This window comes from Eschrichtius robustus, chromosome 21, assembly GCF_028021215.1.
Source record: "Eschrichtius robustus isolate mEscRob2 chromosome 21, mEscRob2.pri, whole genome shotgun sequence".
NCBI classification, from domain to species: domain Eukaryota; kingdom Metazoa; phylum Chordata; class Mammalia; order Artiodactyla; family Eschrichtiidae; genus Eschrichtius; species Eschrichtius robustus.
This window is the reverse complement of record NC_090844.1, coordinates 31,359,910-31,377,121: the sequence shown is the minus strand read 5'-3', so window position 1 is coordinate 31,377,121 and position 17,212 is coordinate 31,359,910. Positions and strand designations below refer to the sequence as shown.

Genomic DNA, 17,212 nt, shown 5'->3' with positions numbered 1-17,212 from the left:
TTATAGGTATTATAGTGAGAACTTATACATAGACAAAAGCTCCTAGGTATTTACCCATCAAAAAGTGAGAACTTAAATACAGACGAAAACCTACGTGCACATGTTTACAGCGGCGTTATTCAAAACTGCCAAAATCTAGAAACAACCCAAATACCCTACAATGTGTGAATGGATAAACAAACTACATAGTTCATCTTTTCAATAGAAGGCTACTTAACAGTAATAAAGAATGAACTATTAAAACATATGCCGATGAGAATGAATCTCAAATGCACGTATGCTGTATAGGACATTCTGGTATAGGACATTCTGGAAAAGGCAAATCTATGGTGACAGAGACCGGGTCACTGGTTGCAAGGAACTGGCAGTGGGAGATGAATACAAAGGGCAGCAGCCAGAGGGAAGATCTGAGATATGGATCTGTTGTGCATCATGACTGTGGTGGTGGGAACGGAATACATACATTTTCCAATACTCATAGAACTATGTACCACAGAGTGAATGCTACCGTGTGTAAATTTTTTAAAAAGCAAAATATTCTTAACAAAAAATAAATATTAAAAAAGAGACAATGACTAATAATTTTTTCAAAATTTCCAGAAATACACCAACCTCTATATTCAAGAATCTCAGCCAAACCAAGCAACATAAATTCAAAGAAAAACTCATGTTGGTAAACCATAGTGAAACTATGGAAAATCAAAGATATCAAGTAAGTCTGAAACTCAGACAAGGAATGAAAGAAGCATTATATTATTGGGATGAATAATAAGAATGGCGGCTGCATTCTCATCACAAAACGGAAACCAGGATACAATGGGATTACATCTTTGAATTGCTGAAAGAAACAATTCTACTTCCAGTGAAAATACTGTTCTCAAATTATGAAAACATTTTAAAGACAAAAGCTGAGACAATTGATCACTACAAGGTACACACAAAAAGAAATAAAAAAGAGAGTTTTACAGGTTGAAAGGAAATGACCTACACAGAAATTTGAATGTGCTGGAGGAGTTGAAAAGCCCTAGAAAACGGTAAATAGGTTGGGATAAATGTAAATATTTACATTAAAATTCTTTAACATTTCATTGGCTATTTTAAGGCAAATACAATGCTGTATTGTCAGGTTTACAACATATACATAAATAAAATAAATTAAAACAGAAGCACAAAACAGAATCACAAATGATGGAAAGACCTTAATGGAATTAGTGTTCTGAGAATTTCACATTGTGAAGTTTAGAAAAATCAAACATGCTACAGTTGTTCACGAATGTTCACCAAATAAATTAAAAAATGTTTTGTGCCATCCACTGTCCATACACTTTGGATGTGGAAGACTTTATTATTTTTACCTTTCAATAGCAGAGTTAAAACTTGAAAGAGGCAACTCTGTTGTGAACTAGCACATCACAACAGTTCACATCCTTGGGATATACAGACTACATAATAAAACTATCACCTGTTCTATCATTTAACTATACCTATCTAGAAAACTCTGTTGTACAAATAGAAAAGTTCTGGAAACCACTGTTAAAATTAAGAGAAGATCTGTTAAAGTGTTCATGTCTAGATTTGAATTTAAACCATATACAAAATTTTGATTGACAATATGATCTAGAGCTGCACTGCCTAATTTAGTAGCTACTAATCACAAGTGACTATTTAAATTTATATTAGATAAAGTGAAATAAAATGGAAACTTTAGTTCCTTCGTTGCACTATCCACATGCTAGGTGCTCAATAGCCACACAGACCGTGGAGGTGTATACTATTCCTCTAAGTGCAGAAGGTTCTGTTGGAGTACCGTGATCTGGATACTAACCTGACGTAAGCCAAAACCCGTCATTGATACTTCCTCCTGGTGACGAAGGCGTTGGTTCACATTGTGGAGGAGCATATCCAACATCACAGTGACAGTTATGGAGAGTATTGCAAACCTGAAACCAAAACCAAATTTAAAAAGTGCATTTGATGTATAAGATAGAAATTAAACACAGTATTTGCTATTTTTAGTCAATGTAAATTATTAAAGTACTATAATTTAGTATATTATAGGTAGTTTTTTATATTAATGTGGAAAGCAATTCTTAAATTAAAAATTAATATAATAATATTCATGCAATATCTTTTCAAATGTCCCAGAGATTTTCTCTTATTTATCTCTTGTACTTTTAAATAAAAGTATATAATATTCTGATACAACTGAAATGACTTATTCTAGAAAGGCATAGGAATTATGAAGCTAGAAATTATAAAATAGTGGGAGTTTAAATATACTATGAATTGTGCTAGTTCAAAAAAATTAGCCAAGATAAGAGCCAATTTTTACAAAAAAAAAAAAAAAAATGGGGAAAAACAAAAGGGAGAAGTATTCTTAATAGACACAGATAGCAAAATTTATTTGGCTAGAAATAGGAAGGCTAGAAAATATCTATAAATGTGATCTGGTGGGTGAATTGAAAGAAGGGCCAGAAACAGAATAGAGAATCTAGAAATAGGCTCGTGAAAAACTTAACAAGAAATTAATTAAAATTAAGTAAGAGAGGAAAAAACAGAAAAGAAACTGTAAATAATAGGACATGTAAGTGATCTGGGAGAAAAAATTTTTAAAAGACACACAGGTCACTTTTCTCCTGGATTACTATATGAGATAGGAAGTATCAGTATGGCAGGAGACACTAGTCACACAGTTAAAGCCAAAGACATGCTTGGAAAAACTTACAAAGTTTACAAAATTTCTATTACCTGGTAGATAATTTCACAATGGATGGACAAATAGAAATGCAAATGGAAAATGTGACCATACATACTTAAGGACTGTATAATTAATTACTAAAGAAATGCAAGGTAACAATGGATTTAGCATGTTTGAAGAGATTCAAAAGACAGAGAAACTAGTCTGACCAGAATATGAGGAAATATGCATTTTTATTTTTTTATGCATATAAAAAAATATGCATTTTTTTTTAAAAAATTATTTATTTATTTTTGGCTGTGTTGGGTCTTCGTTTCTGTGCGTGGGCTTTCTCTAGTTGCGGCGAGCGGAGGCCACTCTTAATCGCGGTGCGCGGGCCTCTCACTGTCGCGGCCTCTCGTGGCGGAGCACAGGCTCCAGACGCGCAGGCTCAGTAGTTGTGGCTCACGGGCATAGCCGCTCCGCGGCATATGGGATCTTCCCAGACCAGGGCTCGAACCCGTGTCCCCTGCATTGGCAGGCAGATTCTCAACCACTGCGCCACCAGGGAAGCCCTGCATTTTTTTTTTTAATGCATATAAAAATATGCATTTTTACAGGTGAGACCAAAAACTGGTATAATATTTCTTGAAGACAATATAATATTAATGAAAATTTAAACGGTTACATATATTTGGCTCATCAGATTTCACTGCTAACAATTTAAGAAGTCAGATAAATGTGCAAAGGTGAAGGTACAACAGTGTCCACTGTACCATTAGTTACTATAGTTAAGTAAAAATTTAACATTATCTGAAAGTCCATCAGTGGATAACTTTTCAAATATAGTAAGGAAGAGACATGCAGGGAAACACATTGAAGCTGTTCAAGGATGAAGCAGATCATAATGAACAAGAAAGTCTGCTCCCATAAAAATATGAGATTATAAGTAATATGTATAATATATATTGTGTGTTTAAATACTTATCAGCACACATACACTCAATTATAAGCAATATTTTTACGTATGTATAAATGTATATGTGTAATCCTTAATGAGCTCATTTCCAAAATTTCATAATCTTAATCTAACATTATAATAATAGATTGTTTCATATTGAATTTTAGTACAAAGTTCAAAGGAAATTATTTGCTCATGAAGCCTATATGATCTGATTGAACACATAAATCACATACATACGTATGAATAATGGAGTCTGCTTTTCTTATTCGAGTTCAATTTTCCAAATACATTTCTACACCTCAAATAATTTTAAGCATTATTATACTGAAAAATGTTATTGACATGGATCAAAATAACTATACTTAAAAATAGAGTAACCATTATACATACCCCATGTCCATGGCACTTTATTTTGGAGATACAAGTTGCGTCTGAGCTGACAGTGACGTCTGTGCAAGATCCTCTGTTACAAAACTAAAATGTGAAAACCACCACCAACGACAAAAATTTTAAATTTAAAGTCAAGAGTTGAACAATTGTACTTGGTATGAAAATTAGATGCACAAGATATATATACCTCAGATGAATCTGGATTTCAGATCTGCTCATTCTAATAAAAGAACTTGGAGTCAAATGGTGTGTTGTTACCTTATCAAATATTGTATTTTGAGAATCAGAAACCATTTTTTCCCTTGAGGGAGCAGAATCATGCATTTATCGATATTAATTGGTGTAAGTACAAAAACAGCCAACTTGTATTGACTGTTGGTAATGAGCTAGGATCTGTCTTTGCACTTTCTATATATTTTTATAATATATACTCATATTGACCCTGTGAAGGAGATATTTTCATCTTCATTTTATATTTGATGAGAATTAAATGTATACTTTTAAGGTCACACCACCACTGACTGACAGAGCCAATATTCAGTACAAGAACTACTTTACTCACAGAGCCCAATGATCAATGCTCAATACCAGTGTTCCTGTCATTTTCACATTTTTTTCCCAACTTTAATGACCATATCTCTTATCTTTTGCATTAGGAGAGGTGACCTTGAGAAATTTATTTAATCTTCCTTACCTCAGTTTATCCATCTTTGAATTTGGAATAATAATTTTAACTATCTCAAGGTTATGAAGGTGAAATAGCTTGTTACGGATAAAGGAACAAAAGCGGTGTTTGGCACACAGTAAATGCTCACTAAATATAGGATATTATCTTAATTATTTATTTATTTAACCTGATTTCTATGTAGACTCTATGTTAATATTTGTCTATCCAAATTTCAATTTGACTGTCTTCAGGAGAATCTACTATCTGATGGATTTTCTTAAGTATCTGGTAGAATACCCCGTATCTGATGAATAGTCTAAAAATATCATTATTTTCTATCACCATTGCTAATTAAGGAAAGAACAAATATCAGCTTGTTCATTAACTGAAAGTGCTCTGATAAAGCCAGCAAGGATAACAAAATGTTGGACAAACCAGCATTACCCGTCCACAAAACTATTTTCATTCTAGTGTTCTTAACATTGTCATTGAGGCAATACCAGTCATACTTCCCTGGCTTGTTTTTAGGAGAAAGATAAGCCAGGAAAAGTTAAGAACCATGCTTCTGATATAATTTCTTTCAACTAAACAGATCGATTTGTAGCTGGCTCTTTTGTAATGACAGGAAAAGCAAAAGACACTATGAAAATACTTAGCCTTGGTCAGTGGTTGGGACAGTGATTTGAATATTAACTAACACATAAGAGTTCCCTCTTTAAAAAAGAAACATTAATAGTGTCCCAGAAGAAATCACATCACAGTTCAAAAAAAAAAAATCCTTGATATAACTAAAAAAATATTTCCTGAGGAGAAAAACTTGGGTTATGTAAGCAAGTTTTCATACAGTTCTGTGTGTAAGAATGGGTAAGGAAAAGACAGTTAATTTTATTCATTCAGTCATTGATTAGCTTATCTATTTTTGGACAATTACATGCCCCAGACATTTTTCTTCAAGTTTGAAATGATTATGTTAAGAAGATATGCTTAATACTCCTCACCTTCTTATATGAGCTACAATCAGTTTGATAAACTCCTGTTCTGTCTTCTAAATAAACAATTCAAAGAAGCCTTCTATCACAACCAATATTGAGCAAACTTGCATTGCTGGAATAATGCCTATCTTCGTGTAATATATTATTCACTTAATATATTACAGTATTAAATTTAGGAGTATAACATTTATAATTTTTATTATAATTGACAAGGAAGACATACTCTTCTTTATGTTGATAGATAAGAAATAAAATCTCTTTTTCTCTTTTCTTATCTATCAATTGATAGACTGATTTTTACAAAGGACCCACATTTGAAGACAAGGTGGTAAAGAAGCCTTTACTATCGAACCTCTCTGAAAACAACTGAACACTGTAGAATAACAAATGAACATAAAGTATATCCTTGATGACTTTTAAAAATAACCACAGAATGATTCCAATTCAAATTCACAGACTTGGCACCCACAATAGCCCCCCTTTTCCCAATAAATGAGAGTAAAGGAAAACCAGAAAGAGACATTTAGAAGAGGAGAGAGTAAAGGACTTCCTGGGATTTTGAAATAAAATGAAGGTCACTGTTGGATGAGATGAAGTGAGAAAGCAACCACAGGGAACACAGTGGCAAAGGGGAGAGCCTAGGTGATCAGCCTCACACTGCTTTAGAGGAGCTGCAGCCTCAGAGTCCTAAGGAAAAGCAGGAAGAAGAGCTGAAAGGGCAAGATGGGAAAGGGTGGCTAAAATGTGGAACTATCAATGGAAGTCTGCGCACAAAACCACAGAACTAGTTAGCTCTCAGTATCCATTACTCACCTGCCCCCTTCTCTCAGTTACAGAACACAGTCAACACAACACTTTATCCCAAGGGAGACAATTTAGAAGAGTATTTTGTTTCATAAAGCAATTGAGTTAATGGTGACTACAGAATACGGGCTTGTCCAGTGGTCTGTCCTCCAGAATTGGTACTATCCAATTAAACTACTGGAAGTACCACGGCCTAAAAGCCAGCTTCCAAAATAGAGACTGTCATATTATTAGAGCGGGGCGGGGGGGACACAGGCCAAATGGCAGGAAACCATACATCTTGTAAACAGCGGGAGCCCACAGGCAGACAAAAGAAAAGCAGAAACCTCCAGACAGACAGGAAGCCACACATTTTGGGGTGATAAATGTCCTGGAAGCAGACAAAGAAAGGTGGGAAAAGGCAGGAATCTCTGGCATCTCAATGCAACCTGTTGTCATTAGGCCCTCGTTACAATAAAATTACCTTGCAGATAATAAGCTTCCATCATGCACTGACTCCATGACACTTCCAATCAAGGCTAAATAAGGACAAAAATCCCTCCTACCCTCGGGAAGGTGGAGCTGGGATAAAAATCAGGGAATTTTGACCCTAAACCCTTCCCTCTCCGTTGAATATTCCACCCCTTCATTTCTACGCTCCACATAACTGGCTTGCCAAAAAACTCAGGGCAGCTACTCACCTGAGCCTGCCCGCTCTCCCCTAGAGAGCATACTATTGCTTACATAAATCCTTGCTTTGCCTTCTTGACTTCCCTATCTTGTCTCTGAATTCTTCCTGTGACGAGACAAGAACCTACTCCCTGGTAACAATGTGACAAACTTCAGTTGCCTAGAGAGAGCTGCCGATTAGAATTTTTATTAAAAAGGCTGTGGGATCAAAAAGTCATTGTCAGCTTAAAGCTCCTCCAGACCAAGCAGGAAAAGTCCAAGTCTTTGTTTTTCCTTTCCTTCCCTTCCTTTCCCATCCCCCCTTTCTTTCTTCTTTACCCTCCATGGGGACATTGCCCAGTTGGGCATGGGCTAATGAATGGACTTTCCCAGGCAGAGAATCTTGCAGGAGAAATGGATAAACTGTAATGCTTTTAGTGGTCAAACAGGGCTGGTGTGAGAAAGCAGAGGTCTTTTAAATAAATGGCTCATTTTTCCACAGGACATTTGCTGAATTTAAATGTTATGTGGGATGATAGAAGGCTAGTTATCTAGCGTAGCAATTTTCTATTAGTATTTGTATGTCTAGTGCCCATATGGTTTTATTCCAAATGTTACTGTAATTGTGTTTATCCAGTATATAAGATGCTGCCTCACTCTAATTCTAAGATTAGTTTTCTCTGTCGTTAGTTTTCAGAAATTTTATTATGCTGTATCTTACTGGATTTCACTGGGTTCATTCTATATCATGTACTTTCAGCTTCTTGCATCTGTGGGTTTATGCCTTTTGAAAACCTTCCAGGCATTATTTCCTCAAATACTTTTCCATCCTTAAGTTCCTTTTCTTATTCTTCTAGGATATTAGAATGGCTATTATCATAAGGACAAGGAATAATAAGTGTTGGCTTAGAACTGGAGTAAAGGGAACACTTGTTCCCGTTTGTGGGAATGTAAATTGGTGTAGCCACTATGAAAAACAGTACAGAGGTTTGTCAAAAAGTTAAAAATGGAACTACCATTGGTCAACTACCATGACCCAGCAATTCCACTTGTAGGCATTTATCTGAAGAAAATGAAAACACTAACTCAAAAATATATCTGCATCTTAATGTTCATTTAAGCATTACTTATAATAGCCAAGATGTAGAAGCAACTAAAGTGTCCACCAGTGGATGAATAAAGAAAATATAGTATATATACAAAAATATAGTATAGGTACACAACGGAATATTTTTCTGCCATAAAAAAATGAAACCTTGCTAGCTGTGACAACATGGATGGACCTTGAGGGCATTATGCTAAATGAAATAAGTCAGACAGAGAAATATAAATACTGTATAATCTGACTTATATGTGGAATCTTAAGAAGCATAAAAACAAAACAACACAAGCTCACAGATACAGAGTACAGATTGGTGGTTGCCAGGGGTGGGATTTGGGGGGTTAGGCACAAACTTCAAGTTATAAAAATAAATAAGTCATGGCGATGTATGGTGCAGTATGGTGATTACAGTTACTAATACTGTACTCTGTATTTGAAACTTGGTAAGAGAGTGAATCTTAAATTTCTCATCATAAGAAAAAAATTATAGCTACATATGGTGACAGATATTAATTAGACTTGTGGTGACCATTTTGAAATATATACAAGTATGAATCATTATGATGTACATGTGAGGCTAGTATAATGTTATATTTCAATAATGTAGAAAAATATAGTAACAAATAGTAATACATTTCAAAAAATAGACAAAAAGATGTGATAATATATTTGACTTCTTACACATTTCTAAATCACTTTCCAGAAAGTATGTGCTAATTTATACTTGGTTTAGGATGATAATAAGTTGTGCTTCTCACCATTAATTATTATTTTCAATTCCTAACTGATTAGACGAACACAATTGTTGGATATTCATTTTTATTTCACCAACTTAGAAGCTCCCTGATCTCAGTGTTCCAAGTTTCTACAGAGTTCAATCTCCAGCCATGCTACTCTCCTTAGTGGAATTTGTGAGTAGAACTAAAAGTTCCATTCCTTTAATCAGTTGGTCTTTCTGGTAACCAGCACCATCCTGAAGCCATCGAGATGCCCCACCCTGTTACTCCATTAGCATAAATTCGGTTTGATCAGAAGGGGCTCATTATGAATAACAACAAAAAAATTCTTATCAGTCAGGAAATTCCAAGGGGTTTAGGATCTTTGTGCCAGAAACCAGGGGCAAAGACAAAATTATTTTTTTGGCGTTATGCCCCGTATAGAAGCCATTAGAGTGCTTTCTTTCTAATTAATGAATGATTAAATTAGTTAATGAATTTATTTATTTACTTTGCCATACTTTAGTAAACATTTTGGCACTTTGTTTTTGTTTTTGTTTTACAGTGATATTTTCCAAGTGTATTTTTTTTTAACTTCTTTATTGGAGTATAATTTCTTTACAATGGTGTGTTAGTTTCTGCTTTAAAACAAGGTCAATCAGCTATACGTATACATATATCCCCATATCTCCTCCCTATTGCATCTCCCTCCCGAGCTCCCTATCCCACGCCTCTAGGTGGTCACAAAGCACCTAGATGATCTCCCTGTGTTATGCAGCTGCTTCCCACTAGCTAGCTGTTTTACGTTTGGTAGTGTATATATGTCCATGCCACTCGCTCACTTCATCCCAGCTTACCCTCCCCGTGTCCTCAAGTCCATTCTCTACATCTACATCTGCGTCTTTATTCCTGTCCTGCCCCTAGGGTCTTCAGAACCATTTTTTTTTTTTTTTTTTTTGTAGATTCCATATATATGTGTTAGCATACGGTATTTGTTTTTCCCTTTCTGACTTACTTCACTCTGCATGACAAACTCAAGGTCCATCCACCTCACTACAAATAACTCAATTTCGTTTCTTTTTATGGCTGAGTAATATTCCATTGTATAAATGTGCCACATCTTCTTTATCCATTCATCTGTCGATGGACACTTAGGTTGCTTCCATGTCCTGGCTATAGTAAATAGAGCTGCAATGAACATTGTGTTACATGACTCTTTTGGAATTATGGTTTTCTCAAGGTATATGCCCAGTAGTGGGATTGCTGGGTGGTATGGTAGTTCTATTTGTAGTTTTTTAAGGAACCTCCATACTGTTCTCCATAGTGGCTGTATCAATTTACATTCCCACCAACAGTGCAAGAGAGTTCCCTTTTCTCCACACCTCCTCCAGCATTTATTGTTTGTAGATTTTTTGATGATGGCCATTCTGACCGGTGTGAGGTGATACCTCATTGTAGTTTTGACTTGCATTTCTCTAATGATTAGTGATGTTGAGCATCCTTTCATGTGTTTGTTGGCAATCTGTATATCTTCTTTGGAGAAATGTCTATTTAGGTCTTCTGTCCATTTTTGGATTGGGTTATTTGTTTTTTTGATATTGAGCTGCATGTGCTGCTTGTAAATTTTGGAGATTAATCCTTTCTCAGTTGCTTCATTTGCAAATATTTTCTCCCATTCGGAGGGTTCTCTTTTCGTCTTATGTTTTCCTTTGCTGTGCAAAAGCTTTTAACTTTCATTAAGTCCCATTTGTTTATTTTTGTTTTTATTTCCATTTCTCTAGGAGGTGGGTCAAAAAGGATCTTGCTGTGATTTATGTCATACAGTGTTCTGCCTATGTTTTCCTCTAAGAGTTCTATAGTGCCTGGCCTTACATTTAGGTCTTTAATCCATTTTGAGTTTATATTTTGTGTGTGGTGTTAGGGAGTGTTCTAATTTCATTCTTTTACATGTAGCTGTCCAGTTTTCCAGCACCACTCATTGAACAGGCTGTCTTTTCTCCATTGTATATTCTTGCCTCCTTTATCAAAAATAAGGTGACCATATGTGAGTGGGTTTATCTCTGGGCTTTCTATCCTGTTCCATTGATCTATATTTCTGTTTTTCTGGCACTTTATTTTAAATGATCTTCAAAGGGATGGCATATTACTTTAAAATGTAGTCAACACCAGTATGTTACTTTGTGATTACTTCATTATTTTTATGTGAGAATATCTTTTCCCATTCTGAGATAAGTTTACTATTCACTTCCATTTTTCTCTTATTTTTTCTTTTCTTAAAATATTATACCTCCATTTAAATTATTTAAATTTAAATGTGAGATAATTGTGTACTGTTTTACATTAGTCAACTACATTTTCAATGGTACTAGTTTAAATCATCTATTATGTTTCTTCAAATGTTTAACAAAAAGAAAAACAAATAAAGCTAAACTCTGTTTTATTCTTGTGTCTTGAGAAAGGGCAAATTGTTAACAAGTATATTGTGCTTTTGGAAAAAGAATTAGGGAAGTAGGCTAATGAGCAAATAAATATTTTACTTTTATTACAATCAAATTAATTATCTTTGTTGTTCCTATTATTCAGGTTTTTCTGACCTGCTTTTGGGGTGTATTATTTGATTCTTTTCTCTTCCTTGTTTTACACAAATTATTGCAGAACAGATGTTGGCCTAACAAAGAGGTTAAGTAAGATACTCAAGTGTGAGAAAACAACTTTAAATATCTATGGTAAAATTCATAATGAAAAATGACAAAAAGTAAAGCGAGTGTTCCTTTGATCAATAGAAATTTTGACCTTTAAGGCTTAAGATCATGACGCAGCAACCAAAATTGGTAACAATTACAAATTAAAAATCTTAAGTGCGCTCTCTCTCTCTCATACACAAACACACATACACAGACACTAAGATGCTCACATACCATGTATAGAATCAAGAAGAATTTGTGTTTACCTGATTTGGACCACACATAGTGCCATTCTTTACATAGGTATAATCGTCTCGGAAGGTTATTGGTGTCGAATTTCTTAGATGTGCACTTAGACACACAATGCCTCCAAGGAAAGTATACTGAGTATCAAAATTTTTAAATGGCACTACTTCTGTACGTGTCCAGAGACAAACTAACTTTCCACAATAGACATCCCTGTAATATAACACAGTAAAAATTACCCATATGTCACTTAGCAACACAATATATTGTTTAAATAACAGTTCAGAACATGAGGATAATTCACAATGTTATTCAGGGCATAACACCAAAGCTATTCAGAACATACACCATCTTACTGGTGTGAGGTGATATTGTAGTTTTGATCTGCATTTCTCTAATGAGTAGTGATGTTGAGCATCCTTTCCTGTGTTTGTTGGCAATCTGTATATCTTCTTTGGAAAAATGTCTATTTAGGTCTTCTGCTCATTTTTGGATTGGGTTATTTGTTTTTTTGATATTGAGCTGCATGAGCTGCTTGTAAATTTTGGAGATTAATCCTTTGTCAGTTGCTTCATTTGCAAATATTTTCTCCCATTCGGAGGGTTCTCTTTTCATCTTATGTTTTCCTTTGCTGTGGAAAAGCTTTTAACTTTCATTAAGTCCCATTTGTTTATTTTTGTTTTTATTTCCATTTCTCTAGGAGGTGGGTCAAAAAGGATCTTGCTGTGATTTATGTCATAGAGTGTTCTGCCTATATTTTCCTCTAAGAGTTTTATAGTGCCTGGCCTTACATTTAGGTCTTTAATCCATTTTGAGTTTATTTTTGTGTGTGGTGTTGGGGAGTGTTCTAATTTCATTCTTTTACATGTAGCTGTCCAGTTTTCCCAGTACCACTTATTGAAGAGGCTGTCTTTTCTCCATTGTATATTCTTGCCTCCTTTATCAAAAATAAGGTGACAATATCACCTTACACCAGTCAAAATGGCCATCTGCAAAAAAATCTACAAACAATAAATGCTGGAGAGGGTGTGGAGAAAAGGGAACCCTCTTGCACTGTTGGTGGGAATGTAAATTGATACAGCCACTATGGAGAACAGTATGGAGGTTCCTTAAAGAACTAAAAATAGAACTACCATACGACCCAGCAATCCCACTCCTGGGCATATACCCTGAAAAAACCGTAATTCAAAAAGAGTCATGTACCACAATGTTCATTGCAGCACTATTTACAATAGCCAGGACGTGGAAGCAACCTAAGTGTCCATCGACAGATGAATGGATAAAGAAGACGTGGCAGATTTATACAATGGAATATTACTCAGCCATAAAAAGAAACGAAATTGAGTTATTTGCAGTGAGGTGGATGGACCTAGAGTCTGTCATACAGAGTGAAGTAAGTCAGAAAGGAAAAACAAATACCGTATGGTAACACATACATATGGAATCTGAAAAAAAAAAAAAGTTCTGAGGAACCTAGGGTCAGGACAGGAATAAAGACACAGTCGTAGAGAATGGACTTGAGGACATGGGGAGGGGGAAGGGTAAGCTGGGACGAAGTGAGAGAGTGACACTGACATACATACACTACCAAATGTAAAATAGGTAGCTAGTGGGAAGCAGCCACGTAGCACAGGGAGATCAGCTTCGTGTTTTGTGACCACCTAAAGGGGAGGGATAGGGAGGATGGGAGGGAGACGCAAGAGGGAGGAGATATGGGGATATATGTATATGTATAGCTGATTTACTTTGTTTTAAAGCAGAAACTAACACACCATTGTAAAGCAATTATATTCCAATAAAGATGTTAAAAAAAATTAAAAAAAAAGAACACACACCATCTTATGAGGTGCACCATATAAATTTATCTTTATATACTATATTCATCTCTCATTTGTATTAAGTGATTCTTTGCAGTACACACACGTACACATACAGTGCATTTGGAAAATGTATATTTTTCTAAATACACACCGATAATTACAAAAACGACCATAACAGTTTCCAAAGTCATCTGTATGCATATTCACTTCTTGTGAACATAGAGCAGAAGCCCCCTTCGAAACTGAAAATATAAATAAAGTTTCAATTACTCATCTTAAAAAAAAAACATTAAAAATTAAAAGCGTGGTAGATTCATACAAAGACATTTAGACAACAAAGCCCAGGCAGTGTCATCTACTATAAATATTTGGTGCCATCTACTGGCTATATATGAAGGAGAAACACTTAACTAAAAACTAGCTACTCGAGAATAGAAATTGTTATTATCGTCCAGAAATGATTAAGAAGTAAAACAATCATTTGCTCACTTATCTGTAATTCTAATAGTCTACTCCATTTCCATCAGTCACCTGAAACTTGACAAATATCCTATTCTTTTTGTCTCGTACTTACTAGATCTATTTTACCTCCTGACATAGGTCAAAGATGCTTTGTTTTGCAATTTTATCTCCAAATTTAGATTTAAGCAATAATTATTATTATGGCTATAGGGTGCATTACTGACTTAAGAAACAAATATAGTTTAAAAATAAACCTCAGAAAATAAATACAACCATTACATTTTCCAAACAACTCCGCACACTGTTTATCTGTATCTTGGCATATTCCTTGATAGCAAAAGGCAGTCTTATTATTGCACAGTTCTAAATCAGCAGATTTCATATCAGGTACACAAAACTCAGCTATCCCATTGCAAAATTCTGGAAAATCACACATATCCGTGCTTTTCCTACATACATGTCCTCTTTCAGCTATCTGTGAGACAAAGAAAACCAAATATTTGTTTTTAAAGTAGTAAAACAAAATATAAAAATTTAAATAGGAGGATTGTATTTGTAACTATCAATTCAATTATTAATACATTTGTAAGTATTTAAAGTTAAATTATGAATTTACTTAAAAGTTCTGGTGGAATAGATCGTAAAGAAGCCAAATGTCTATCAATGGATAAACAAATTGTCGTATGGACAATGGAATATGTTCAGCCACATAAAGGAATAGAGTACTGGTTTATGCTACAAGGTGATTGAAACTTGAAAACACTGTATTTAGCGAAGAAAACCAGACACAAAGGTCACACATTGTATGGTTCTACCTATATGAAATGTCCAGAGTAGGTAAATCCATAGAGGCAGAATGCAGATTGCTGGTTGCCAGGGACTGAGGGGAAGGGAGAAAGGAAGGTACGTGTGTAATGGGTCAGGGTCTCCTGTTCGGATGAGGAACCTGCTATGGAACCAGGTCGAGGTGGTTGCACAACATTGTGGACGCACTAAATGCTACTGAATTGTTTGTTCACTTGAAAACGGTTAATTTTGTATTGTGTGATTTGCACTTCAATTTAAAACAATGGCTCTGGTGAAAGTTCTCATAGTCAAAATGCTCTGGTTATCCTGAATATTTACTCCAAGATAAATAGAAAATATTTGATATAAAACTACGTGTGTTTGTTTTCCAGCTTTTGATTCTTGGGGACTAATTAGTTGCACTCCTGAGATGTTCTAACTAACTCATATGCCAGTCTTTACCATGTTTCTAAAATGTTTCTTAATTTTGACATCTTTATCCTTTTAGCATTTCAAGTAATTTTCCTTTCAGGACTAACTCCACTTTCACCATGAGGAGTTTATAAATCACATGAAACTGCTGCTGACTCAGGATGATAATCGGAACACTTCTCCCTAGACACAGTGGTGGGAATTTAACTTAGAATGTAGCGGTGGGTCAGGGTTTCTGCCACTACCAGGGGTGGAGATGGATGTTGGGAAACAGGATTCCTCTGCTCTTCTGAAATATCACACACTATGGACTAGAAAAGCCAGGAACTGCAATGAGCTATCTGTGCTGCCTACAGGAAAAGCTTGTTTGAGAACTGCCAACAAAAAGGCAAGGATATCCAACAGACGTAGAATAAGAATCCTGTTGCTCCTGTTCCAAACAAAGATTCACCTGGGCACAAAGCTAGACTCATGCCTTACTTAAGCTTCATAAGTGTTTGTTTGTTATTCTTTGCTTGGCTGTTCATCAAGATACAACTGACCCATGATAACTGGTGTTATGCAGTACCAATCACAGTTTCTTAAATTTCATATAGGAATGTCTGAGTACTGGCTAAAAACATATTAATCACTGTTATGTGTCAGAAAAACAGCTGGTTAAACTATTGGTCTTCCATGTCTTTGCACTTGGACTTGTGTCCATCTAAAATGAAAATTTATAGGAAAAAAACTGGATCAGATCACTAAATTGTAGACAAAAGTCAGTGGAAACTAGCCTAGCTGAGAGTGGACAGAGAAGAAAATAGAGAGCCTTTTAAGCTTATGGCCACCCGTAAGAGAGCAGAGTGTAAGGCACCTGTGAGCCTTTAAATGACAGCAAAAGCCACATTCCGTGCTATAATACATAATAAAATTAATGTGAACTAACACAGTGCATTTAGCTGTTACCCTGAAGCCCTCCCTAGTAACTTATACTATGAATTTTCGTTCGACCAAATGTAGCAATTACCTCTGTTGTAAAGAATTATCCTTTGAGATGTAGGTAGAGGGCAATGGACTGTTTAGAAAAGTCTGACTGCTCAGTCCCACTGATTTGGAGACAAAGACTAAGATGAGAGCTCTTGTGAAGGAAAGGGCAGCAAGGTTTATTGCTGAGAAGTGGAAACCCTAGGCTGGCCTCTACTTTCATGTGTCTTGAAACAAATGACCACTGACTTTAAAAACTAGCCCACTGAGTGAAAAAGAACATGCATAGAACAAAGTAAAATGATGTTAGGAGAGATTTCATGGACAAAGAAAAAACAAACTTGGCAGCAAAACTTCTAATTAATCAGTCTTTATGTTTGTCATAGACCCCTGAAAGTGACACAAAAAAGGTGAGTCGCTAAAATGAAGCAATCCCTAGAAAAGATTTTACCCAGTCTCCTATCAGATGTGGCTATGAAGGAAAATTGAATGGAAAACTTCCAAAGGGAAGTCAAAGATTCAGTCAGTCACTTCCAGGGTCTTGCCAAAGCTAATCTTCACTATTAGATATGCTACATATTGCTGACTATTCTATATGGATTCCTTTTCTGCTACTTTCAAAGTGAGGGGTTTTTATTATTATTGTCTGTATTCAAATATTGCATGTCAAGTGTGTGTTGGGTGGCTTATTCATAATTTTGTCATAAATCGTTCAATCATGAAGAGCTACATTCAGGCACGACCAAGAGGAACTCATAGCACCCAAACTGTCTGGAATTGTTATTAAATGCAGTAACAGGATGGGTCTTGAGTAGAGACTGAAACAATACAGTAAGAGGCAGCACTACGAAAGAGG

General features: G+C 35.3%; 1 protein-coding gene across 1 annotated transcript in view; it reads right to left on the bottom strand.

The window, feature by feature from the left end:
- LOC137755878 (A disintegrin and metallopeptidase domain 3-like) overlaps positions 1–17,212 on the bottom strand; it is a 102,686-nt gene that overhangs the window by 10,235 nt on the left and 75,239 nt on the right. The window contains exons 14-19 of the mRNA XM_068531995.1: positions 14,452–14,647; positions 13,862–13,952; positions 11,911–12,103; positions 4,032–4,115; positions 1,826–1,940; positions 186–194 (exon numbers count right to left, since the gene is read on the bottom strand). Coding sequence (XP_068388096.1) covers positions 186–194; positions 1,826–1,940; positions 4,032–4,115; positions 11,911–12,103; positions 13,862–13,952; positions 14,452–14,647 — 688 coding nt within the window. The remainder of the gene's footprint in view (positions 1–185; positions 195–1,825; positions 1,941–4,031; positions 4,116–11,910; positions 12,104–13,861; positions 13,953–14,451; positions 14,648–17,212) is intronic.